Source organism: Heteronotia binoei, chromosome 1, assembly GCF_032191835.1.
Source record: "Heteronotia binoei isolate CCM8104 ecotype False Entrance Well chromosome 1, APGP_CSIRO_Hbin_v1, whole genome shotgun sequence".
Lineage (NCBI taxonomy): Eukaryota > Metazoa > Chordata > Lepidosauria > Squamata > Gekkonidae > Heteronotia > Heteronotia binoei.
In genome coordinates this window covers 18,174,178-18,201,619 of record NC_083223.1, presented here as the reverse complement: position 1 = coordinate 18,201,619, position 27,442 = coordinate 18,174,178, and the positions used below count along the sequence as shown (strand labels likewise).

Sequence of the window (27,442 nt, the reverse complement as noted above, 5' to 3'; positions counted from 1 at the left end):
ATATTCAGAAGGAAGAAGTACCGTATCTTAAGATGGGATTTATCATAGACCCTGCCTCCGCAAACATGTAATCTCAGAAGCCTGCCCCACCCCGGTTACAGAATAATTATCCTGTATTCCAGTGTAAGGGTCTGAACCACTTGTTGTGTTACCCTCGCTGGCCAAGCAGCATCAGATAATTCAAAAGGATACTGATAAGACTTGCGCCAACAAGCAAGGCAGAAACTTTCAGTGAAAAAAAAAACAACTCTCTTTTTTAGGTAAGATAACATGAATTTGAGCAGACTTTGGAGGACGGTGGAAGACAGGAGGGCCTGGCGTGACTTGGTCCATGGGGGTTGCAAAGAGTCGGACTCGACCGTGCGACTGAACAACAAACAGAAAATAGAAAAAAGGAATAAGCTAACCCTCACATCACTGAGACTTCATGCAACATAAAACAGCTCTTCTAACATCGCTCAAGCATGATTAAATAAATGAGCTTTAAAGCTAATCAGATTTTAAATCAGCTGTTAAAATCTTAGGAAACCAGTACACACCGAGAAATCTCATCTGTGTTCCTTGACACTCTTCCCACAGAAACTCGAAACAGATTCTATATGACACTTTTTGTAAGCAAAATGACATCCAAGTGGGCAGCCGTGTTGGTCTGAAGCAGTAGAACAAAGCAAGAATCAAATTCCACCTTTAAGACCAATTTTTATTCAGAACGTAAGCTTTCGTGCGCTCTCTTAAGCACACTTCAACAGACAAGGGGATTAGGTGCAATATCTGATTCCCTCGTCTGATGAAATGTGCTTAAGAGAGAGCGCGAAAGCTTATGTTCTGAATAAAAATCGGTCAGTCTTAAAGGTGCTATTTGATTCCTGCTTTGTTCTATGATCTAATAAGATTTGCAATTTAGTCAGGTGTTGATTCTACAGATAACTTACTGGTTCTCAATATGATTCTCTAAACTCGTGGTGGCCTGAGATTACACCTGATAAGGCTCAGTAACTGCTCAATCAAAATTTTAAAAGCTGTATTTAACACTTCGCTAGTAATTAAAAGGCTTCTTTTAATTAGGACTTCATGAATTGGCTGTCAAAGATAAAAGTTCCTGTGCTTTTCCTAACCAGCTACCGTAATTAACTCGCTACTAAAGGTGTGAAGAGGGCACAACAATGTACACGCAACACGTGTTTCATGACACATCTATCCCACCCCTCCACTTCAGGGCTCAAAACTTTGTCAGTCAACGAAAGGCGGGACTTCTTAAAACTTTTAACAACGCGCGATTGGTTGCGTAGAAGCGGCTCCCTTTTACGATTCGCCGTTTCCATGTCTTGTCACAGCACGGGGGCGGGGCTGAGGACCGAGCGGCTTGGCGATCGTCATAGAGACGAGAGAAGTTCAGGCGGCGGGGGCGCGGATGGATACGAGGAGGCTTATTCCTTCCCCCGCCACCCCTCAGGAGTCAGCAGACGACAGCCAATTTCAAAAGCTCTCCGAGTATCCGAAATAAAGACTCGCCGCTTCCTCCCTTCCGGGGATGCCACGGGGGGCTTCCAAGAGGAGGAAGCAGGCGAGGGATTACTTGTCGTGGCGGAGGGAGACGGCTCTTGTTCCCATGGCTTCTGATAGGCCAGCGCTGCTGAGGGAGAGCCGGCGAGCGCGGGGCAATTCCAGCTGCCCCTCGCGGGCCGTAGCCGGGGAGCGGACATGGAGGCGAAGGGGCAGAGGTTGGCCTCGCCCAGCTGGGGGCCGTTGACATCCACGCCTAAGGCGGCGCCGCGCCGCCCTCCTCCTACCCCTCCTCCGACGCCAACCTCGAGTCTCCTCGAGAGGGTGAGCGAGTGGGGCGGGGGGGGGCCACTTCTTTGCCCAGGGCTGGCCCTGTCACTAGGCGATTGCCTAGAGCGCTCGCCTTCTAGGGGTACCGAATTGAACACCTCCCCATGTGACTCTGTGATGTTATCAGTCTGGGGGTGGGGGGGCAGTAGTTAGCCTTGCCTAGGGTGCCAGGCAGTCCATCCTGGGTAGGCAGAAGAGGCTTGGAGCCAGGTGGGGGAACCGAGTCTGTTTCTTTTGCAAGGTATGTGAAGGGGAGAGTGTGCATGTGACATTACTTTTGGTGTGCCAAGTTTTTCTAATGGTTTCTTGGGGGGGGGGGGGAGAAGAAACTTCTGGAGAGAGCCGGGCACAAACCGGGCATGTCTAAGCCAGGTGCTTTTGCGCACATTGGATAACGCACTTGAGCAATCTTTTTGCAGATGGATTTCCCGCGGGGAAAATTGCTTGAGTGAGCAAAGATTTCAGGTTTTCACGGCTGCTAACCTCATTAGGGTTTGTAGAATCTTTCGGGATCAAGTGCCGTGTTCTACTGGAGAAAGTTTTCCTTCCAGACGTTTCGTTCTCAGCTGCGGAGAACATCCTCAGTGGCGTTGCAGCCGGAGCAGGCGCTCTGACCTTCTTGGCTGCTGTGCATTGCTTGAGTGTATTGAAAGTGCTCTGTCCAGCCTGTGGCTGGGTTCACACGCACCAAACAGTGCACTTTCAAGGCACTTTCCAACTGGATTTTGCCAGTTCACACAGTAAAATTCGGTTGGAAAGCGCATTGAAAGTAGATCCAAAGCGCATTTCACACGAGACGTTTAATCCTGGTTTAATTCTGTCCCTAAACTGATATTCTACACTAAAATCATAGGGTCATAGAGTTGATTTATCTGATTCTATGATTCTAATGTAGAATGTCAGTTTGGGGATAGGTCTAAACCAGGATTAAAGGTCTAGTGTGAAATTGTGTGATCGCAGCCAGTGTGTGGAAGCAGCCCTGTAGGGAAGGTGATGTGCAAGTTGTGTGGTTCAGAAATTTGCAAACCGTTGCTGTGTGCATTGAGAAAGAAAACACCTCAAAGCATTGAGAAAGCATTATCCAGCGATGGGGAGAAAAAAAGCAAAAAGTGTCACGTTTAGCTGATGTCAGAAGCGACACAACCTGTGGAGCACCGCTTGCCCAGCCCCAGTCTTTTGTTCTGGTGATTCTCCATGGAGGTTCCTTCGATCTTCCAGGGATAAAGGACCGCCTTCTAGAACACACAAAGAATCTTCTCCTGCCATGTTCCACATTGTCTATAATAGGACAAGAGAAGACGATGCACCCGCAAGGTTATTACCAATACAAAAGCTGGTAATAAGCCTTTTTCAGCACTCAAAGATTATTTAAGAAATGCAAGGCAGGAGTGCATTGGAGAGGTGCATGCTTAATATGCGGAAATTAGGACCACATACAGATTTTCTTTTTTAAAAAGCCTTGTGGGGTAACCTGAAACTGCGACTGAAGACACAATAAACCCCAAATTAAAGTGTCTCATATTTCTTAAATAATCTCAACCCTTTAAATAATCTCTTTTATTTAAAAAGATTAACAGTTTATTTAAGAAATGCAAGACTTTAATTTGGGATTTATTGTTGTTTATTGTGTCTCCAGTCACAGTTTTTTTTATTACCTCTGCACTAGATATTGACTGTGACTCTTGATTTTTGGTTGCGGGGTAACCTGGCAAAGTGTGTTTTTATTTTATTTTATTTTATTTTAAAGCTTCCACCTGCACTCTTGAATGGGTTACAAGGCAGAGCGATCCCCCCCCTTAAGGATCAGCACCAGTATATTAATATTTGGGTCTACACTGTAAACCTGGTTGCAGGTCAAGAGCTAACAGGAGGAAAAGTACAGAGAATGAAGTCAGGATCCCCCAAAGCATGGGGTGCTGAGTGCTGACAAATGCTTATTACCATGGTAATAACTTCCAACTGTGGTCTGAACTGGTTGAGAGGGCCCCTGAATTTGTGTCATGTGCTCAAGGGCCCTTAAATGCCTGGCTGCGACCCCGTGAGATCTCCGTCGTTTGAGAATTCTGAAGAAATACTATGTGTTATGTACTTGTCCCGCTATTTAGAAGTTAAAAGTGGAATTGAGCACTGGCTTGGGTTCTCTGTGCATCTGATACAATTCATATCATAGTATTTAAGATACAGTTCATGCGTCTGAGGAATTGTGCTTGCACACAAAAGTTTATACCTTGAATAAAAAACTCTGTTGGGTCTTAAAGGTGCTGCTGGACTCACAGTTTGTTCTTCTGCTTCAGACCAACATGGCTACCTACCTGAAGCTAATTCATATTAAAGGTATTCTACCAGGAAAATATATAGAATATTTCACTTGGAGAATATATAATAAAAAAAAGATATCCCGGGGGGCGGAGCCTCCTTCCCCATTAATCTCTGTTTCTGAGTTCGCGGATTCCAATGTCATCGAGAACAAAAGGAAAGACTGCTCGTCCAAAGCAGAAACAAAATCCGAGAAGAAAAGTCTCAGTTTTGTCTTTTTTTACTCAGGATGGTCTCTCAAAGGTTGGTGGCCTAACCGTGCGATCCCCACCGTCTACTTCTCCTAAAATGGCAGCAAGCCCTTCCAATTCTCAACCTGCCACATCTCCTTCCCCTCTGCAAGCAGAGGATGGCCCGATTATCCTCAAAGGCCTGGATTTCCTTAGGCTGGATGTACATAAATATTTCCAAGACTCCATAGCTGAGTATATCCGGCCCATAAACACCCAAATCAAAGAAATGTTGGCGGACATAGCAACTACTGCAAAGATAGCAGAATGGGCGGCAGAGCTGGGATTAGCTCTTAAAGGGGAAATAATGAAAGAGAAGACAAGGTGCAGAATAGACTAATTGCTCTGGAAAACAAATGGTGGCCCTAAATCTTAAATTTCGTGGTTTTGAAGAGGGGGTAGAAGAGAAAGACCTTTCGTCGTTTATTTCAAAATGTCTACAAACGAAATTGGCGCTCAAAGACAACATGGCGCCTGACGTTGTTAGGGCCCTAAGACTTGGTCCAATAGCTGAGGCACATCATAACCAAACACAAGACATTTTAATACAATTTTCTAACACCAAAATCAGAGACATGATCCTTCAAAAGGCTCGTAGAGAGGATGATTTATCTCACAACAAGAAACGTATTTTAATCTTATTAGATCTCTCCCCAGTGACATTGGAAAAGCGAAAGAAATTAAAGATCGTTACATCCAAACTTCATGCAACCAATCTGCGTTTCCGGTGGAGCCTGGTTTCAGATGTTCTGATCTTCAAAAATGGAGTATTACACAAAGCCTCTGAAGTGAACTCTGGCATAGCCTTAATGAATGCACTTAATCTAAAATTAACTATGGAAGAAGAGGAAGAGCTGCAGAAGCTTATTCCAGCCCATGAAGACCATGATTTGGCGGATGTCTGAGTTACTTAGTTTTCACAAAAACAGAAGTTTTGTAATTAATCTCTCTTAGTCATTAAGCTACTTGCCTTTTAGGCAGTTGGATGGTTTAATTATTCCAGTAGAAGAAAAAAAAGAGAAAAGGTTATGAAATGCTTTGATAAGGCTTCTGAAAACACAAAAAATTGTATTAGTCATAAAGAAAGTACTTCATAGCTTCTTTGTTGATATCTAGTGGACCAATACTTCTCTTGGTTAATTCTTGCTCAAGCCAGTTTTCCCATTCCTTCTATGTTTTCTATATCCTATTCTTTTATTGTGTCACTGTTTGTTTTTTCACTTCCTAGCTACTCTAAATGTTCTGTTTAAGAGAATCTCAATCACTATCTTTCTACTATTGCAACTGTCTGATACTCTTACTATTATTTTTATTACATTCCATATCCCTTTGAGGTTTCTGTGTATATGTTGGTTTGCTTGTGTAGGTAGCTCTTTTGTATCTCAAGGTGTATGGAGAAGTGTGTATGTAGGCGAGTGAGCGTATGTGAGTGTGTATATTTAGGTGTATATGTGTCTGTGGATGTGTTTTTTAGAAAATTCAGAATGGGAATACTAGTAATGAATTTGTATCTTATGAATTTTTAACTCTGGATTTTTATTACCCAAGTTATTACTGAATTTTAAAATCATAGCTATTTTTAACTGACACTAATTCATTCTTTTGTATTATAACTATTAAGGAATTCAGTTCTAAATATTTAGACTTACTTATATGTGTACTAGACTATTAATTGCAAGCTAACGAAAGTAGATTAAGTAGGGGTTATTCTTTATATCATACCTTCTGCAAATATGTAATTGATTATGGATAATATCACCTAGTGATGTATTAAGTATTCTAACATAATTGGCACACTTTCTTCCATTTTTTAACGCAACTCTATTCTTTGTTAAGTTTTTAATTACTGTTTAGAATTGGCTCTGAGTAGTTTAAGCATGTCTAGTGTTAACTAAAAGTAAAAATGATTTCTTCTCCTTATGGTATTAATAATACGATATTGATGGAATTTTTGATAAATATAACGATTGAGTAATTAATATGTATTTAGCTATTTCTCCTTATAAGTCTAAAATCTTTAAATAGGCCTATTTTTGATAAGGTGTATTTGTATTAGGAAAATCTTTTTCTAGGTCTGCGAAAGGCTCCTAGAATTAACAAAAATGACATGAAGGTTTGCTGTGCATTCTGCAGTATGCTTAAGGAAGCTCATGAAGGTTATAGATAGCAGTTTTGATAAATTCTAATGTGGTGGTATTTTTTGTTAAACTAAAGATGATCAGTGAAATGATAGCTTATTCTGGTTTAGCTTTCTCAAGTTGCAGTCTTAAGAAAATACGTTTTTTTTTTTTTTAAAAGCTATTGTAATTTTTTCTCCTTATTGCACACTTTGGAGTTTGCTGTCAGTCTGTTTATAATGGGGAGGGGGGTTGGACTTGTTAATTTCTCACTTGGTTTATTGTCACTTTTAGCCCTCCTTGAGAGAGCTGGTTCCTTGTTAGGGAGACCTATAGGTATTCTCCCTAGCTTCTTCTTAGCGAGAAAGCTTGTTGAAACTATACCCTAGACAGGGGTTTTAGTGGTGGATTTTGGCTTCTTTTAAGCTTATTTGGTTTAAGTACTTTTTCTTTCCTTTTTTCACTTTTTAAGAAACAACATTAAGTTTGTAATTTAAATTTCAGTATAGTCTAGCCTCATATACCAACGGTCCACAATTTGTTTTTTTTTGTGGATCAGTATCTTGACTCACAATGTTTAAAAACCTTAAAGTCCTTACTTGGAACTGCAGGGGTTTTAAAAACCCCGTTAAACGTACTCGTATTGCCATTGTTTTAGTAAAGGAACGGCCCAATGTAGTATGCCTCCAAGAAACACATGTCAGAAAGAAGACTTTTTCTTCGTTATGTACTACTCGGTTTAATCAAATTTTTCAAGCCACAGGGTCTTCAAAGGCTAGAGGACAATACACTTTTCCAAATCAACACTATTCATTTCACAGGGTATAATAATGAACCCTAGGGGATGCTATATCTTCGTTAAAGGTATGCTGAATGACTCTCCTCTAACAATTGCTTCTATTTACTCTCCATACAGTGGCCAATTGCAATTTTTGAAAGAAACATTAGCTGCATTGATGGAATTCAGGCAAGGAGAGGTCATAGTAGGTGTAATCGACCCAATTTACGACAAATCAAACCGAAGTAAGGTAAAATCTCAAATTTCCAAAAAAGTCAGGGCTTCAAGATCTTTTGCAATCTTTTTATTTGGTGGACATCTGGAGGACTTTAAATCTGAAAGTGTGAGTTTATACTTACTTTTCCCACGTTCATAATACCTACTCTAGAATAGACTACGTGCTAACTTCCCTGGCTCTGTTAAATTCAGTAAGAAATGTAACCATAGGCTCTAGAACAATTTCGGACCATTCATGGGTGGTAGGTGAATTGGCTGTTCAAGAGCATAACGAAGGACCTAACTGGTCTCTTAACAAACTATTGCTATCAAAGGAACTTATTTGTGAGGACATAAATAAACACATTCAAGACTACTTCCTACATAATAGTGACTGCGGCGTGTCTCAGAATATTTAAGATGGTTCTCAGAGGCCATCTCATTTCACTGGCAGCAGCTTGCCATAAAAATAAAAATGAAGCTATTTCAGAACAGAAAGCTAAAATATTGGCATTAGAACAGAGGCATATTAAATATAGTGGCAAGAAAACACTGAAAAGACTTACTATAGAAAGGAATAAATTAGCACTTATCGAAACCTCTAACATACAGAAAAAAACTGTTATACCTAAGACAAAAATTTGTGACAAAGACTACTAAATCTCTTCGGATACTTAAATACAGAATTCAGAAAAAGCAGGTTAATTCATTGATTCATGCCATCTGTTCTTCACAAGGTAATACACATACATCCTCAAAAGAAATAAAGGAAGTATTTCGACTATTACTCATCTTTATACAAATCTTCATTAGATGGTAGCCTAAACTCCATGGAATATTTAAAATCAACCAAATTCGATAAGTTTCTTTCCAAAAATGATATAGACTCTATGGATAAACCTTTTGCTGAATCAGAAATTGCCGAGGCGTTGGCCTCAATAAAAAATAATAAAGCGACGGGGAAAGATTGTTTCCCCATTGACTTTTACAAAAAATTTAAAGCTAATCTGCTAGGTCCCCTCTCAAAAACTTGCAACTTTGTAATGGAGAAGGGCACACTTCCAGATTCCTGGAAGGATTCCAGAATGATAGTTTTGCATAAAGACGGGAAAGATAAGATGGACCCCAAATCGTATAGGCCTATTTCTATCCTGAATCATGATTTTAAAATATTTTCGATAGTTTTGGCTCGGAGACTGAATAGAATTATTAGTTCCTATGTTCATACAGACCAAGCAGGATTTATACCTGGCCGGACCATAACAGACAACATTAGAAGAACCCTAAACTTAATCCAGCATGACAGAGCATCTCACACATCTTTAATTCTTTCATTAGACGTGGAGAAAGCGTTTGACATGCTTGAAATAAGTTATCTTAAAGCAGTACTGAAATACATGGGTTTTGGACTGAATTTTTTGAACTCCATAGCAGCTATTTATAAATCTCCCAAAGCCCAATTATGCATTAACAATTTCAGATCAGATGATGTAATTTTATCAAGAGGCACACCTCAGGGATGCCCTCTCTCACCTACATTATTTGCCCTTTCATTAGAACCCCTAGCCCATGAAGTTCGCTTCGATCCGGAAATTGAAGGTTTAAGGGTCAGTGGCTCATTTCATAAAATCTGCCTATTTGCTGATGACACAGTTTTCTGTTAAGCGACCCCATTAACTCGTTGAGTAAATTAATGCAAACCATAAGTAATTTCAGCAAATACTCTGGTATTAAAATAAATATGGCTAAATCAGAAATCTATCCCATTGAAATTCCTCCTGATGTCCGCCAACACCTTAGACATGCCTTTCCATTTAAATGGGTAACCAATACATGGCGCCACCTGGGAGTCCAAATTCCTTTAAATCTGTCCAAACTCTTTGAATCTAACTATAAGCAGATTTTTAAATCAACCAAGCTCAATTTATCTTCATGGCTCAAATTAAATTTTACTCTGATAGAAAAGATCGATCTGCTAAAAACTTTTATCCTGCCCAAATTTCTCTTTTTATTTCAAAATCTTCTCAATCCAGTTCCAGATTGAGAAATGAAACTTTGGCAAAGCAATTTGATATTTTTCCTGTGGCAAAATAAAAAACCTAGGATTTCCTTTCAAATGCTTTCCAGACCAACTTCACTGGGCAGACTGGGGGCTCCAATATTAGTAAAATACTACATAGCAGCCCAGTTTCGTAATATTCTTCTTTATGCCTGGAAAGAAAATCATAAAGTGTGGGTTCAAATGGAAGCAGCTAGTATCCTTCCAGCTCGTCTAAATGAACATTAAATCTGATAGAAAAAAACTTCCTATACATAACCCTTTCCTACAGTTTACACTAGAATTATGGGACAAATTCCGGGCTCACCTGGTATAACCTTCAACACCAACAATGGCCTTTTTAGGTCAACCATGGTTTCCCCCTGTGCATCCATCTTCTAATTTCAAAATATAGAGGCAACAAAAAATTCTCAGACTCGCAGGCGTCAGTACACTAGGCTGTTTATGTTCACATAAACAGCTGGAATCCAAATTCAAAATTAAGATGCCATGGTACGAATTTCACCAAGTTCATGGCGCTCTAAATAAAACGATACCGGTGAATCAACTAAACAAGTTTGAAAAACTCATTAAACTAAACAAGTTTGAAAAACTAATTAAAAATGAAAATGCAGACATGAGAGGTGTAATTTCTATAATATATTGTTTATTAAATCTGAAAGACTGGTCACATGGTACTTCTTAGCAAAACTCATGGCAAAATGATTGCGCTTTACGGCTTACAGAAGAACAGTGGTCAAAGCTTTGGGTCTCATCACTGTTTAAATCCAAATCCACTATTTTCAAATTACAACAATACAAAATTGTTTCCCGTTGGTATCTAACTCCATTCTCTCTCTACAGGACGAAGTTGAGTCCAAATCCTTTTTGTTGGAAGGGTTGTGGGGAAGCAGGAACGTTTTTACATTGTTGGTGGTCCTGTCCGAAGACCCAAACCTTTTGGAATACTATAATAGACAGGATCGATGTTATAATAAATGACTCTATTCCTCGCTCCTCAGAATCTATTATCTTAAATTTTTGGCCACACAATAACTTCTCTCAAATCGTAACTAATCTCACTACTAATTTTAGCAGGAAAAATGTTACTAGCTAAACATTGGAAAACAGTAAAAATTCCCTCCCTAACTTTGTGGTTCCCAAAAATATGGGACATTATGATTCAGGATAAAATCGCCTCCCAAATTCTTTTAAGTGATGACCCAACGGACGGGATAAATTTCTGGAAAAATGGTTCACTATTTTTGAACATGTCAATGAAAAAATCTTCAAAACCAAATAAAATGCCAAGAAAATATTTAGACTTTATCTTATATTAATTATGTTAATATGTTATGTTAATTATGTTATGTTATGTTATGTTAATTATGTTATGTTTGTTAATATGTTAATATGTTAATAATTATGTTAATATAAGATAAAGTCTAAATATTTTCTTGGCATTTTATTTGGTTTTGAAGATTTTTCATTGACATGTTCAAAAATAGTGAACCATTTTTCCAGAAATTTATCCCGCCCGTTGGGTCCTCACTTAATAGAATTTGGGAGGCGATTTTATCCTGAACCATAATGTCCAGTAGTCTTACTCTTTTTGGCTCATGCTAGACTGTATCTTGGTTCAGATGTTTATTTTATTTAGGTTTTTTGATATGCTTTCTGTATTACTAAATTATTATTTGATATCAGTTCATTTTGCTATTTTATGTTATTTGTTTATTGATTATGATGAAATTTTGAAAATAATAAAAATTTAAGTTAAAAAAAAAAGATATCCCTGGAAACAAGCTAGAGAAACCTGAAGGGAGCAGAAGTCTTATGTGCAGGGAAGGAACAAGACTGCACCTGATGGCTGGTTCTCAGTTCCTTATTCACCACAGTATGCACAAGGAGCGAGGAGGGGTTTTACAGTGAGGGTAATTCCCATCCTGATGCTGGGAAAGATTGAAGATAAAAGAAGAAGGGGACGGCAGATGATCAGATGGTTAGATAGGGTTACCAATGCAATGAACATGAATTTGAGTAAGCTTAGAAGGGCAGTGGAAGATAGAAGGGCTTGGCGTGATGTGGTCCATGGGGTCACAAAGAGTCAGACTCGACTGTGCAACTGAACAACAACAACAACAATTCATCAGTAGAATTGGCTGCCTAGGGAGGTGATGAGCTCCCCCCTCCCAGGCAGTCTTCAAGGACTGGGTGGACAAACCCTTGTCAGGGATGCTTTAGGTTAATCCTGCATTGAGTGGAGATTGCCCTAGGTGGCCTGTACAACCCTTTCCAACTCTTTGATTCTATGAATAAGGAATGGAAGTTTACACACCTCTTCTTTCCCCCAAAATGCTCTTGGTTACCCCAGATTATACTGTCTTCATGGTGCAAAATGCACAGTTCTTTATTCAGAAGTACATTTGCCCTCCCAGCTAGGACTCATGAGGCTGGGAAACATAGTTTTTTTGTTTTTTTTACTGGCACAGTGAGGCTACTAAATAAATATATGGACCAGAAAAAAAACATGTTGGAGCAGTGTTGGACTAGGATCTGGAAGACCCAGGTTCAGATCCTCACTCTGCCATGGAAATTTGCTGGGTGACCTTGAATCAGACATACACTGTCAGGCTGACCTACGGCACAGAGTTATTATGAGGATAAAATAGAGGAGAGTTGAGTTATGTAAGCTGCTTCGGTTCCCCATGGGGGAGAAAGGCAGGATGAAATAAAAAATAAATAGTTGGCGTGAGGAACCACTCTTCGGAGTAACTTGTACAAAAAAGGAAGCTTTTAGGAGATGACACTAGGGCAGGGGTATCAAACATGCAGCCCGGGGGCCGAATCAGGCTCCTGGAGGGAGGCCCACAAGCAAGTCTGCTTCCTTCTCCCTGTCTCTTGCTTCCTTCAGTTATCAGAGACTGTTAAATAAAATATTGCAAGAGTGCTAATCTTTTAAGCAGTTTTATTTAAAGCTTTTTTAAAAATTTTGTTTGTCTGTGTCGTTTATAAAGTTTATATCTCCACTACCTGGCCTTACGTTTTATGACACACATGGCCTGGCCTGACAAAGTCTCATTTATGTCAGATCCGGCCCTCATAATGAATGAGTTTGACATCCCTGCCCTAGGGCGCCTGGATGATAAAAATACAGCAGCACTTGAAAAACCAACAGCTTTCATTTTACTATGAACTTTTGTGAGTCACAGCTGTTTTCTTCAGATATGTAAAGGCAGGGCCGTTTTTGAGCAGATACTCACAGGAATGCAGTCATGGGGTGTGGCCTAATATGCAAATGAGTTCCTGCTGGGCTTTTTCTACAAAAAGCCCTGTGTAAAGGGATAATGATTTTCACACATCTGAAGAAGTAGGCTGTGACTCACAAAAGCTTATTGAAACAAATGGCTTGAATATGCCACCAGACTTGTATATTACCTCAAGAAACTAACATGGCTACCCCCTTGCATCCCTGTGGAAGATGACAATCTCTGGGTGGTAGGCAGCCAAATTCCCCACCCCCAAATTCCATATTCCTAAGAGGTGGCCTAAGTTAAAGAGTACTGTGGTACAAACAAAATTTCAAGCTGGGGATAGCCGAGTCATATTTAAAGGGCGTGCGAGATCCAGAATCATCAGAGCCTTGTTTGGGTGTGTTTCTTATTCGAGCAGGGCCTGCAGCTCTGTGATAAATCAGAATCTGGAAACCAGAAGCAAACTTCAGCCTCATAGGAAGGAGGAGCCATGGACTGCCTTTATCAGGTGCTTCTGTCTGCTTATCTTAAAGGCCTGATTTAGCTGTGCTTCTGTTGATACAAAAGCACTCACCAATGGGACTTTGCTCTCACGCAGTGTTTGGCTTCCACTTGCACCGCTATATACCCAGCCAAAGTAGATTTGTGTGCAGCACTTGCCCAGACTGCGGACCTCTGGTATGCTAATGCATGCAGCTGCTTTGCATGAGTAACGATCCAGTTTAAATTAGACACCGTATTTGGTACTTCTGCCTTACCAGTACCAGCAACACCCCTTAAGAAGGCAAACAAGATTGGATTTGAGCCAAACTTGATTGAAAAGCAATGGATTGCATTTTTAAAAAATCTGTCTTAATACTTCAAGGTATTTTTGTGCCAAATTTCAGATGTCTAGGAGAAATCATTGTGATCGTATGAGGAATGGAATGTTGAGGCATTGTAGTGGTCAAATGCTGAAGAACCCAACTATTTTATTTATTTAAAACATTTTAATGTTGCCTTCCACCCAATCAGGGTCCACAGAGTGGCAAACATAAACCACTAAAACATTTTAATGATTAGAAATACAGTTACACTAATTTAGTTAACAATGCATTAACAACAACACTAGAAGGGCCAATAATTGTTATTGCGGGTATACCAGGCAAAACAAAAAGGTAACCTGCTGGTGAATGAGACCATTAGAAGGTGTCAGATGAATCAATTTGTCTATCATCTATCACAGAAGTGTTGAACTCATTTATTATGAAGGCCAGATCTGACATAAAGGTAACTTTGTTGGGCTGGACCATGTATGCTATAAAATGTAATATGAGGTATTGGAGGTATAAACTTTATAAAGGTGATTTCAGATGCCAAATGGTAATTACAGGTGTAGGTGTGCAAATACCAGCAGTGGTAATGAGACGGGAAACCTAGGTCTCAGTTTGGTCCAGGAAGATGCAAAGAATAAATGGATGTAAGTCTGACATTAGAAGCCGCAACATTAAAAAAAAACAAACACAATAGTGGGAGAGCATTTAACCTTCCAGGACATTCAGTTGGTGACCTAAGAGTAGCAGTTCTCTATGAAGGAATTTTAAAGAGAGATTAGAAAGAAACTGCTAAATTGCAACTGATAATGAAGCTGAAGACAATGCACCCTCCAGGGCTGAATGAAGACCTAGGTTTCCTATCTCGTTACCAATGCCTGCTATTGTCATTTGAAATCACTCTACTCTCCAAATTATAAGGACCAATGGACTCACATTCTAGTTGTATCTGAAGAAGTGAGCAGTGACTCACAAAGCTCACGCCCTGCTACAAATGTTAGGTGTTACTGGAGTCTTGCTCCTATTTACTAATAAAGATTGCAAGTTGTGCTTTCTTTTTTTTCATCTGTTTAAACTGGAGAGGGCGATCACTCCAAGAGAAATAATTTGTTAATTTCAGATAGGGCAACATCCATTCTGTGCTAGTGATAATGAAATAGTTTTAAAAGCAAAGGGGGAGTGAAGGAAGGCAGCCAACAAGGTGGGAGGGAGGAAAGGGAGACATGTTGAACTGGAACATACGGAACCGTAGATGTATTTTTAAATACTTAGCAATCTATTTCCAGTCATTAAACAATGGAATCCAATCCAAGTGTTCTAATTCCTAATCAGGGGCTTTTTGAAAGAAAATAAAGACAGAGAAATCTAATCTTTTAAGAAAAAACTCAGAATAAGCCAAAATAATTTTCTTTTAATTCTCCTTTCCCCTTTTCCAATGCGCCCTTCCTTTTAACACACGTATACATGTGTGCAGGCCTGGTGCTAGGGGTTCTGGCGTCCCTAGGCCAAGGCCAGTTCCCCCACCCCCCCTCTTCTCATGCACGCAAAGCATGCACGGCCTAATGACATCACCGGAAGTGATGACATCCTGATGACATCACCGCCTCCACTGTTTCAAAGGGAGCCAGCCAGCTCCCTTTGAAGCAGAGCCCGGCCGGGCGCTCATGCACAAGTGTCATCGGTCGGCGCCACGTGCGCTGTGGGCGCAGGGAGGCGAATTGCAGCGGGTGCACGGGGAGACGGATGGCAGCGAGGAGAGACGGAGGGCAGCGGGCGCGGGGAGAGGGGTCACCTCATGGTGCCCCTAGGCTAAGGCAGCCGCCTACTTGGCCTACTCCCTGCGCCGGCCCTGCAAGTGTGTGTGAGTGAGAGAGACTGAGAGATGAAGTCTCAAAGAAAACAGTGCACAAAGACCTCAGCATAAATTGTGCTTATCAGAAGAATTCTCCCTCCCTCTGAAGAAGTGTGCATGCGCACGAAAGCTTATACCTGAAATAAAAGTTTGCTGCAGATGGTGCTTTCTTCTGCTCTTTCCTGCCCCCTCCCTTCCTCTCAAAAGGAGGAGAGCTCAGCCAATGGAAGGGAGTGTGGCTTGATTTTATATTTCTCTTGTGCAAGCAGGAAGCAGCGATTGAGGGAGCTCCGTGTGAGAGAGATATCAAGTCTTGAGGAAGCTGGGTTAAAGTCAGCTGCAGTGTGGCAGCAGCAGCCTTCAAGGAGGGAAGCAGGAGACAAGCCAGTTGCTTGCGGGCAGGCTTTGAGCCCTGCAGGGCCAGATCTGGACTACAGGCCGCATATTTGGCATGTCTGTCTGTCTGTCTGTCTGTCTGTCTGTCTGTCTGTCTGTCTGTCTGTCTGTCTGTCTGTCTGTCTGTCTATCTATCTATCTATCTATCTATCTATCTATCTATCTATCTATCTATCTATCATCATCTATCTATCTATCAATGAACCCTGCCTTTCTCCCTAACTGGAACCCAAAGCAGCTTACATCATTCTCCTCTCCTCAGTTTTACCCTCACAACAACCCTGTGAGGTAGCTTACACTGAGAAAGTGTGACTGACCCAAGGTCACCCAGTGAGCTTCCATGGCAAAAGTGGGGAATCTTTCTGAGGAAGGAGATAGTTTAACTAGATAGCCACTCTTGCACGTATTGTAACTCCAGTCTTGGAACAGAATGCTCCCAGCAGCCCAAGGGAATTCTGTATTGCATCAGTGATTATAGTAGCAAACTGTGTGGCTCCACCTCCAGTGGTGGCCATTTTGTGGTTGGTTCTGTTTCCCTTGGTGGCCATTTTGTGGTTGCACCCGCCACCCTATGTCAGAATTCCAGTGATGCCCACAGGTTCAAATAGGTTGGGGACCCCTGGTTTAGGCTGTACTGGAGCTTCTGCTGCTCTGCCTTAATGCATTGCTTCAATCATTAATAAAGGCAGACAGTGACTAATTAGACAACATGTGGGAGATCCAAGAGCTCTGTGACTGTAATGCTCCTTAAAAGCGGTAACTGGGGGCCTAATTTGGGATGAGTTAACCCTTTGTGTACAGTCTGTTTTTCAGGTTTTTTTAAAAATGGGTTGTGATCACACATGCTAAACAGTGCGCTTTCAATTCACTTTCAGTGTTCTTTCTGACTGGATTTTGCCAGTTCATACACACTAAATAATGCACTTTCAGTCCCCTTTCAATGCACTTCCCAGCTAGATTTTGCCAGTTCACACACACACACATGAAATAATGCACTTTCAATGCAATTTCCAATTGGATTTTGCCGGTTCACACAGTAAACAGTTGGAAAGTGGATTGAAATTGCTTTATTTAGTGTGGGTGATCTCAGCCATGCTCTTTGTCAGCTCCAGTTGTGGGAAAAGGCAGACAGCCTCCCTGTATCCATTCTGTAGACAATCTGCTTTCACCTGTAATCCTGAAATTTGTCAGGGAGCTACTCTGGGAGGAGGTATACAGTTTTGAAGAATGGCATCCCAGTCGTGTATTTGAGAAAGGCTGCTGATGGAAATGTGTTTTCCTGTCTCATGGAAGCCAACAGAGATGAAAAAATAGACACATTTTAATGAAAATAAAGAAAAAAGGTTTAACAGGTTGAAAATGAAAACAAAAGATGGTTTGGGTTTTGTTTTATACATATCCAAATGCAAACTGGTATCCTGCCCTCTAGAGGTCATCTTGTTTTTCGAACTATATATAAAGGTGATGGGCTCGTGTTCTCTGTGTTTACTTCTGTACTCCCCTAATGTGGTTCCATTTTGAAGGAACTTTCTCGAGTACTTTGGAGAGAATGTGGAGATACCCTCGTTCAGGAAGTCCTTTTAGGGTGGTGAGCCATAGTACGTCTGGTGTGTCTCTTTGACATTTTGACATAAGGCAGCAATACTATCTTGTGGTTTTGTTTGGAAGCTTCTTAGAGTTGGCAACCCACAACTCATTTGGCTTTATAATATTCTTTACAGCAATAGCCCTTACAGACTTCTAAATAGCCCAGGTTGGCCTGATCTCATCAGATCTTGGAAGCTCATCAGGGTCAACCCTGGCCAGCGTTCCCTCTAAGCTGAGTTGGTGTGAGCTAGCTCATAGATTTTTGGCCTCTAGCTCATACATTTTTGTCTTAGCTCAGGAAAAATAGCTCAGAGCAAACTAATCTATGCAGTAACTCACAACTTTAATGCCAGTAGCTCACAAAGTAGAGCTTTTGCTCACAAGACTCCATGGCTTAGAAGGAACACTGATGGCTAGTATTTGAGTAGGAGACTCCAAGGAATGCCAGGGTTGTGATGTGGAGGCAGCAATGGCAAACGACCCCTGAATGTCTCTTGTCTTGAAAACCCCACAGGTTTGCCATAAGTCAGCTGGGACTTGATGCCACTTTCAACCACCACCCAACTTTCCCTGGTTTCAACAGCATTCTTAATGGGTTGATGTTGGGAGGGGTAACCAGTTTGGTGCAGTGGTTAGGTGTGCGGACTCTTATCTGGGAGAACCGGGCTTGATTCCCCATTCCTCCACTTGCAGCTACTGGAATGGCCTTGGGGCAGCCATAGCTCTTGTAGGAGTTGTCCTTGAAAGGGCAGCTGCTATAAGAGCTCTCTCAGCCCCACCTACCTCACAGAGTGTCTGTTGTGTTTGTGGGGGGAAGATAAAGGAGATTGTGACCACTTTGAGACTGAGATTTAGAGGTTAGGGTGGGATATAAATCCAATGTCGTCTTCTTTTTCCTCTCTGTGTACTAGTTCTCCTTTGTTTAAATTTTGCTTGTGTAGGTTGATTCATCGTCATCCTTATGTAGTGCAAGTTCAGAAGAGGATTGGCTCATCAAGGTCTGCTGTCCAGGAGCTCGTCATCGATACTGTAAGCATACCCGAACCAAAAAGGTGAGGTTTATGCTCAACGGAACAACACTTACTGTGATCAGCTGCTTCTTTCCTGCGTGCTATTCATTCCCATGCATAGTACTGCAACCAGAAAATTTGGAATAAAGCAGGTGGTACGCAGAACAAATCTGTTTCCATAGTCACAGCGGCATTTTCCTGCAACTCTTGCAATGATGCAGGTGGCTGTGGGCTGCCCCCCTGTGCTTCCTGGCTCATGTGAGGATCTCTTCACCCAAGCCTGCAGTTGGGATAGGTTGCGTAAAGGAAAAATGCAGTTGATTAGGGTATACAAATTAGCCTTACCGAGGGGCAAAAGAATATAATGCCAGTACGGGAGAAGGAATCCATTGGGGTGGCGCAGGCTAGCTTGATCTTGTCACATCTCAGAAGTGAAGTGGGATCGGCTCTGGTTAGTATATGGATAGGGAGACAAGGAAGGGCAGGGCTGCTGGGTAGAGGCTAGCTGTGGCAAAGCACCTCTGTTTGTCTCTTACTTTGAAAACTCTATGAGGTTGCCATGAATTAGTTGTGACTTGACAGCACTTTCTACCACCAGGATGGGAAGGGGATGGGAAGAAATCTGACTTGTTTAACCCTCATAGATACCTAGCTTTATATGTTGCGTATTTGGCCTTTAATTGTATCTCTGTTTTATACATTTCACAGCTTCCACAAACACTTTTATTATTTTTTATATTCTTTTACAAAGACAGACATATAACATTGTTACAACTGTGTCTCTTCTTTGTCCAATAACATATTCTCCCATCATTTGTCATACAGGTATAATACACATGAAGGTTACAAAATAAAACATCTCTCCAATACAAATCAAGACAGAATAATAGTCTTATATATTTCACATTTGTTGACTGAATCAGTATACCAGGAGTCAATGTCAATGTTGTCCAAAACCGCGTACCATTTAGCATAAATTTTCCAATTGCTTTGACAGGATCGTGGGCGTCTATGTCAACGGTAATTTTCTCTAAAGTAATGTATTCCCATATCTTGCGCAGCTAGCTGTCCACGCTCAGGGGACCAGTGGACTTCCAATTCAGTGCTATGATGGATTTAGCCACTGTTATGAGTGAAATAAGTAGTGAGGTTTTGGACTCTGATGCCTTGACTGATTGCCAGTTATTTAAAAGAATAACCTCTGGCAGCCTGGGAACCTTTATGCCTGTAATATTTTTGACTAAGGGCAGGATCTTGTTCCAAAAGGTTTGGGTAACGGCAGTCCCACCAACAGTGAGTGGAGGAAGCGACAGTTCCACATTGTCGCCAACAGAATGGAGAATACAGAGAATTAATACGGGCTAATTGGCGTGGCGTGCGGTACCATCGTGCCATTACTTTATAATTTTGTTGCAGGATATTGATTGAATTTGTTTGAATGGCTGCTGATTCCCAAATGGAGTCCCATTGAGAACTAGTAAGGGAGATTTTGGTTTCCTGTTGCCAATGTGCACAATATGCGGGCAGAGTCTCGCAGGCTTTGTGTATTAATATGTTGTAAATTTGAGAAATAAGGCCTTTAAGTTTAGGACAGGATCTGGAAAAGAGACTTTCAAATTCTGTCTGGGGGCGAGAGGTGACCTCTCGACCTGAGGGACTGTTCAAAAAGTGGCTCAACTGCAAGTATTCAAACCATGGAATTTTAGTCATTGTTTTCTTTTCTAATTGAGCTTTAGTTAATAACTTTTTCTTTGAGAAAAGTTGGAAGATTAATGTAACTGATGCTCTTTTCCAGATAGGAAATGATGCAGAGTGTTGTGCCAGGGGAAACCACGGTTGTCCTGTAAAAGAAGCTATATAAGACAAATCAGGGGCCAGGTCTCTATGAATCTGGTCCCAGACTGCAATTAAGGCTTGCATAAATGGGTTGATGAGTTGCCAAAATGGTCTTTCCTTTTTCTTGAGCCAAATAAATTCCGAGTACTGAAAAGGCGTTATGTGCGTCTCCTCAATGTACCCATGGCGGGTGTCTCCTCAATGTACCCATGGCGGGTTAGGGTGAAAATATAATATTTTGGCCATAGAGGCCAGTACGGAGGCCTTGTAATATAGGCTAAGATCCGGGAGTGCCAGCCCTCCTTTGATTTTTGGCCTCTTTATATTGTCGAAACTGACCCTGTGGGATTTGTAGCGCCAAATGAAGCTATTTAGAAGTGCTTGCCATTTGCGAAACATAGGTTGAGGAATAGCTATAGGGAGAGCACGAAGTAAGTACAGAAATTTTGGGAAAATAAAAGACTTAATGATGCTTATCTGCTCTCACATTTCACAGTTTCAATGCTTCTGTGTTGCACAGAGTGAAGGAATGCAGAAGTTTTGCCTGGAATTTATGCTTCTGGTATCTGAGATAGGCTGCCCACACCTGCCTGGTCCTCTTAACAGCAGGAACAAAAGAGGAATCCCCTTTGGTCTACCAGTTAATTTAAAACATACACATACTGTTACGATCTCTTAACAGTCATAAACAGCTAGTCTTTATTAAGCAAAGTGTTTTTTAATCAAAATTTTCTTTATTATGAACTCAAACAGCTTACAGAGAATCATAAACCCTTTTTAAAAAAAAAATGGTACAACATAAGAAGAAGAAGAAGAAGAAGAAGAAGAAGAAGAAAAAGAAGAATTGCAGATTTATACCCCGCCCTTCTCTCTGAATCAGAGACTCAGAGCGGCTTACAATCTCCTATATCTTCTCCCCCCCACAACAGACACCCTGTGAGGTGGGTGGGGCTGAGAGGGCTCTCACAGCAGCTGCCCTTTCAAGGACAACCTCTGCCAGAGCTATGGCTAACCCAAGGCCATTCCAGCAGGTTCAAGTGGAGGAGTGGGGAATCAAACCCGGTTCTCCCAGATAAGAGTCCGCACACTTACCACTACACCAAACTGGCTCTCAAGCTTAACACACAATTGATAGTACATGAACTTAGTCAAAGTACAATATTCAGCAAAATGGACTCTTAAGAAAGGTGACCACTTTTCCATTATAGACTGATATTGAGGCACATTAGCATGTGACTGCACCTCTTCTGTGATCTTATGTATTTTAGATTAGTTTTAACAATTTTAATAATTTAGTAATTTTACATTACCTGGCTGTATAATTTCATTAGCTAATTGGCTGTTTATTCATTGTATTGTACTTACGATCGTGTGATTCGTGCGTCCATGATTTGTGCTAGTCTATGACTGTTTTAATAAATTTACTTACATTAGAACTAATGATTCAAATCAGATTCCAGCCAGATTACCATACCACTGCTTCTGCAGTTGGACTCTCCCATTTGGGAATGAGCGGGCTATAAATTGAAAAGAATAAATATATAAAATAAATAAATGGTATTATATTCTACTGTTATGTGGTATCTCTGATGGTTAATAGATTTTGATATAATAGAACTACGTATTTTTGTATATATATTTTTGTGCACAGTTGTTTGGTTTTTTCTTCTGCTCTGTATTGTGTAACCACTTGCTTTTCAGACTACCATACCAAGCATCAAAGCAACCAGGAGGCACTCTGTGACTTACCAGAAATTGGCCAATGAACCATCAGCAAGCCACAACTGTGTGAAGTTGGCCAGTGATTCATTATGGGCTATAGCCTGACTTTTCTCCATCTGATGTTTTTTCTCTGTTTGAAAAATGTAGGGTGAAACTCGGAAAACAGCACAGAAAAAAATTAAGCATTTTAAGCCCTTAAAATTTTGTTTAGGAAAAGTGCAGGGACTGTGTGACAGTGTCTTTCTAAGCAGAGTTGCATCCATTTGATAGACTTAGAAGGTAGTAACGTGCCTGGGGTGACACTGTTAACTTTCCATTTGAAATCGGTGGAACTTAACTTTGACTGTATCATGCAGGCGTATAGATTTAACGTTTATATCCTTTCCCCCATTTTATATTCAAGTTCTCTGATATCCAATGCTCACTTCAAGTTGTGGAGTCTTGTGAGCAAAAATTCTACTTTGTGAGCTACTGGCATTAAAATTGTGAGCTACCGCATAAATTAGTTTGCTTTTGGGGCCATTTTCCCTGAGCGAAAGCAAAAATGTGTGAGCTGAAGGCTAGAAAACTGTGAGCTAGCTCACACTAACTCAGCTTAGAGGGAACACTTGTGGTGTCCTGACTTAAGTCTGACCTGAAGACAGACATATCTAACCTTGCCTTGTCAGTAGGTCAGCAGAAAGGCATTGTTTAGGAAATATCCCTGTTGTTATTTTATTACTTGTAGATAAGATGCTCACAATGGAAGATGAAGAAAGAGTTACGTGGTGTAGGCCTTTACAAATTTTCCATAGTACATAGAAACAGCGTGTGCAAGCCACGCAAGTCAGGCAAACTGAGTTGGTGCTGCATCATTCGCAATGCACCTCTAAGCGAAAACAACAAAAAAGGTTATTTTCTTATGTTCAGAGTAAGAAAAAGATCAAGGACATGGTAGGCCCATTGCGAGGGCAAGAACGTGAAAATGTAACAAGTAATGAAGAGAGGGCGGAACTGCTCAATTCCTACTTCTCCTCAGTCTTCTCTTCTGAGGGAAATGGTGCTCAACATGGCAAAAACAGAACATATAAGGAGGGTATGAAGTTCCAACCTAGGATCAGCATAGGGGTAGTACATAAACACCTAGTTCTTTAAATGAAACTAAGTCCTCAGGGCCAGATGAATTGCATCCAAGGGTTCTAAAAGAGCTTGCGGATGTAATTTCTGAGCCTTTGGCTATTATTTTTGAGAATTCTTGGAGAACAGGAGAGGTGTCGGAAGACTGGAGGCAGGCAAATGTTGTCCCCATCTTCAAGAAGGGGAAAAAAGTGGATCGGGGTAACTACCGACCCATCAGCTTGACGTCTATACCTGGATAAGTTTTAGAACAAATCATCAAACAGTCAGTCCTGGAACATTTAGAAATAATGGATGTGATTACTAAGAGCCAGCATGGTTTTCTCAAGAACAAGTCATGTCAGACTAACCTGATCTCTTTTTTTGAGAAGGTGACTACCTTGCTGGATCAGGGGAATGCTGTAGACATTGTTTATCTTGATTTCAGTAAGGCTTTTGATAAAGTTCCACATATTATTCTTGTTGACAAGTTGGTAAAATGTGGTTTAGATCCTGTTACCGTTAGGTGGATCTGTAACTGGTTGACAGATCACACCCAAATAGTGCTTGTGAATGGTTCCTCATCCTCTTGGAGAAGAGTGACAAGTGGAGTGCCTCAAGGATCTGTCCTGGGACCTGTATTGTTCAACATCTTTATCAATGATTTGGATGAAGGAATAGAGGGAATGCTTATTAATTTTGCAGATGATACTAAAGTGGGAGGGGTTGCGAACACAGAAGAAGACGGAAACAGGATACAGGATGACCTTGACAGAATAGAAAACTGGGCTAAAATCAATAAAATGAATTTTAATAGGGACAAATGTAAAGTTCTGCATTTAGGTGGGAAAAATCCAATGTATGGTTATAGGATGGGGGAGACTTGTCTTAGCAGTAGTATGTGTGAAAAGGATCTAGGGGTCTTTGTGGATCATACGCTGAACATGAGTCAACAGTGTGATGCGGTGGCTAAAAAGGCAAATGGCATTTTGGACTGTATCAACAGAAGTATAGTGTCCATATCACGTGATTTGATGGTATTGCTTTACTCTGCTCTGGTAAGACCTCACCTGGAGTATTGTGTTTAGTTTTGGGCACCACATTTTAAGAAGGATATAGACAAGCTGGAATGGGTCCAGAGAAGGGTGACGAAGACGGTGAGGGGTTTGGAGACCAAGTCCTATGAGGAAAGGTTGAAGGAGCTGGGGATATTTAGCCTGGAGAGGAGGCAGCTGAGAGGTGATATGATCACCATCTTCAAGTACTTGAAGGGCTGTCATATAGAGGATGGTGTGGAATTGTTTTCTGTGGCCCCAGAAGGCCAGACCACAGCCAACGGGTTGAAATTAAATCAAAAGAGTTTCTGGCTCAACATTAGGAAGAACTTCCTGACTGTTAGAACGATTCCTCAGTGGAACAGGCTTCCTGGGGAGGTGGTGGGCTCTCCTTCCTTGGAGGTTTTTAAACAGAGGCTAGATGGCCATCTGACAGCAATGAGGATCCTGTGAATTTAGGGAGAAGTGTTTGTGAGTTTCCTGCATTGTGCAGGGGGTTGGACTAGATGACCCTAGAGGTCTCTTCCAACTCTATGATTCTATGAAGTTACATCATTCTGAGATCACTGACTTCAAGGATGTAGCTCTGTTTAAGATTGCACTGTTAGTCTGCCTTGCCTGGGAGTAATCATCATTGAGTGTAGTGGGACTTCTGAGTAAATCTGCATAGGATTGCATGGTTAGACTCTGGCATCACTAGAGACTTACCTCGCAGCTTGATCCAGCTTTGAATCTCAGCTACTTTGGGACATTTATTTAAGCAACAAGAAACCTGTGGCTGTCACCTTTCACTAAGCCAGGGGTGGCCAAACTGTGGCTCGGGAGCCCCACGTGGCACTTTGTGTGTCTCTCGAAGCCCCCACTACCCCATCATTTAGTCATTTTATTTATTTATTTATTTTAAGATTTATATCCCGCCCTTCCCAACAAGTGGCTCAGGGCGGCTTGGAGAAGCCATTTGTCTCTTTAAATCAGTTCTCCAAGCCAAGCCCACTGGTGGCTTGGAGAATGCATTTAAAGTTGCTTTTTTCCACCTCTCTTTCCCTCTCCCCTTCCCTCATTCTATTTTCCCTCAAACACCTGACGTTTATTCTACGAGGCTCTTGCATTAAGCAAGTTTGGACACCCCTTCACTGAGCAGTAACCTTGCACTACAAAGAATCAATTATTCTAAAAAATGCATATTTATTATAATGAATACTAATAATTCTCACATTTTACAACCATAAAAATATATATTCCCATATCAAAACCAATTAGAATTCTCATGTCAGATGGTCAACAAGGTATTATATCCCCACAACAAACAAAATAGGTGGTCTAATACATATGCCATAAAAAAAATGAAAAGGTAAAGGTGCAGGCACCAGTCGTTTTTAACTCTGGGGTGATGTTGCTTTTACAACGTTTTCACGGCAGACTTTTTACGGGCTGGTTTGCCATTGCCTTCCCCAGTTATCTACACTTTCCCCCCAGCAAGCTGGGGACTCATTTTACTGACCTCGAAAGGATGGAAGGCCGAGTCAACCTGGAGCTGACTGCAATACCGCAGCTTTACCACTCTGCGCCATACACAGATGAAATTCCTCATAGTAACAATATTCAATACAAAACCTTCTAAGAGGTACAATTTTCTCCTGATATGTAACAATATTGCATATAAATTGATGTACAGTGTCATTTGTATTCTAAACGTCCATATCTTTCACTTGCAGTCTCTTTGAAGATGTTCTGTGATTTCAGCCAATCTCCTAAAGGAACCAGGCAAAATATTGTATGGTCCCAGCCACGAACTCGTCAACCTGTGGTTCGTTTCCCCCAATGCTTTTTCCGAGACTGGACCTGCTACAGCAGACAAAGCTCCAATTTTCACTCATCGACTGCATCTATTCAAACCAATAATTTTTTTCCTGCTCCAAGATGAGACTTGAGTAGCCAAAGTGCCAGGCTTCGTACATTGACTGCTTACATTCAAGTCAAAGAATCCTTCGCAGTTCAAACAGCAGAATTATTAATTGTTATATAAACATACACATTTTTGAGAATAGGAGCCCCGTGGCACAGAGTGATAAAGCTGCAGTACTGCAGTCGGAGCCCTCTGCTCACAACCTGAGTTCAATCCCAGCAGAAGCTGGATTCAGGTAGCCGGCTCAAGGTTGACTCAGCCTTCCATCCTTCCGAGGTCGGTCAAATGAGTCCCCAGCTTGCTGGGGGGAAAGTGTAGGTGACTGGGGAAGGCAGTGGCAAACCACCCCATAAAAAGTCTGCTGTGAAAATGTCATGATGCAATGTCACCCCAGAATCGGAAACTACTGGTGCTTGCACAGGGGGCTACCTTTACCTTTATTTTTGAGAATAATTGATTGTTTAATGCAAGGTTACTACTTAGTGAAAGCTGATTGTGACAGTCACAGTCTTCTTGTTGCTTAGCCATTAGTATCGCAGTCTCTCCCAGATGGGACATATATGGGCACAGCTGCCAAAATAACCTGGGTTGACTTTTGTCTTTAGAATATGATCATGTCTCCTTAAAGCTGCAGAGCTTGGACTCTGGACAGCAGTACTTTGCCTGAGACAGCAGTACTTTGCCTGAGTTCAGTTCTGGCACGTTCTGTGACAGATTATTCCACAATAAAGTCCTTGAGTTGCCTCAAGACTCAGTTTTGGTTTTGAATGACATGAGTCACGCTCCCTGGGAATTGCAACATTGAATGGCAACATTTAGGTGTTTTTCTTCATATTTACACTTTCACTTTCCTCACAGCCTCCCAAAATTGAATTCCATCCGGATTTGGATAAAGAAGATGAGTTGGCCGGATGTACGTCTGCTCTCTCTTACCAGGTACACCAAGACAGTTTGTTTCTGAAGGGGCGTAATGTAGTAGTCTTCCATCCTTCCAGGCCTGTTAAGTCAAGGAGCAAGCACATGGCAGGATGTCATGTTACATCACAGTCATGTTACACGACGAGGAGGAGCCTGTTTCTTTGAAACTGCCTTGTTACCCAAATTGGTAATCTCATTAATTGGGGGAATTAGCATAATTGGAGACAAGTGAGAAGGGGTAACTAGGAGATCTCCACCAATGTTTACAGGGATTATTCCTTGAGAACTCTCAATTAAACCAGGCTGAATTACAACAAGAAAGGTGTTTATTCTAACAGGAGGAAGTACAAAACATGCACATAACGCCCATGTGGAACACACAAACTATCTAAGAGGAAGAATAAAAGGGAGTAGCGGGAAAAGTGATTTGGGGTAGGCAATATTTACCAACTTTTGGAGAAATGAGCTCCG

General features: G+C 41.3%; 1 protein-coding gene across 1 annotated transcript in view; it reads left to right on the top strand.

Annotated features, from left to right (window-relative positions):
- The first annotated feature begins 1,627 nt into the window (after positions 1–1,627).
- Positions 1,628–27,442, top strand: part of LOC132585912 (uncharacterized) — a 52,323-nt gene continuing 26,508 nt past the window's right edge. The window contains exons 1-3 of the mRNA XM_060257792.1: positions 1,628–1,827; positions 18,371–18,481; positions 26,912–26,989. Coding sequence (XP_060113775.1) covers positions 1,702–1,827; positions 18,371–18,481; positions 26,912–26,989 — 315 coding nt within the window. The 5' untranslated portion in view covers positions 1,628–1,701. The remainder of the gene's footprint in view (positions 1,828–18,370; positions 18,482–26,911; positions 26,990–27,442) is intronic.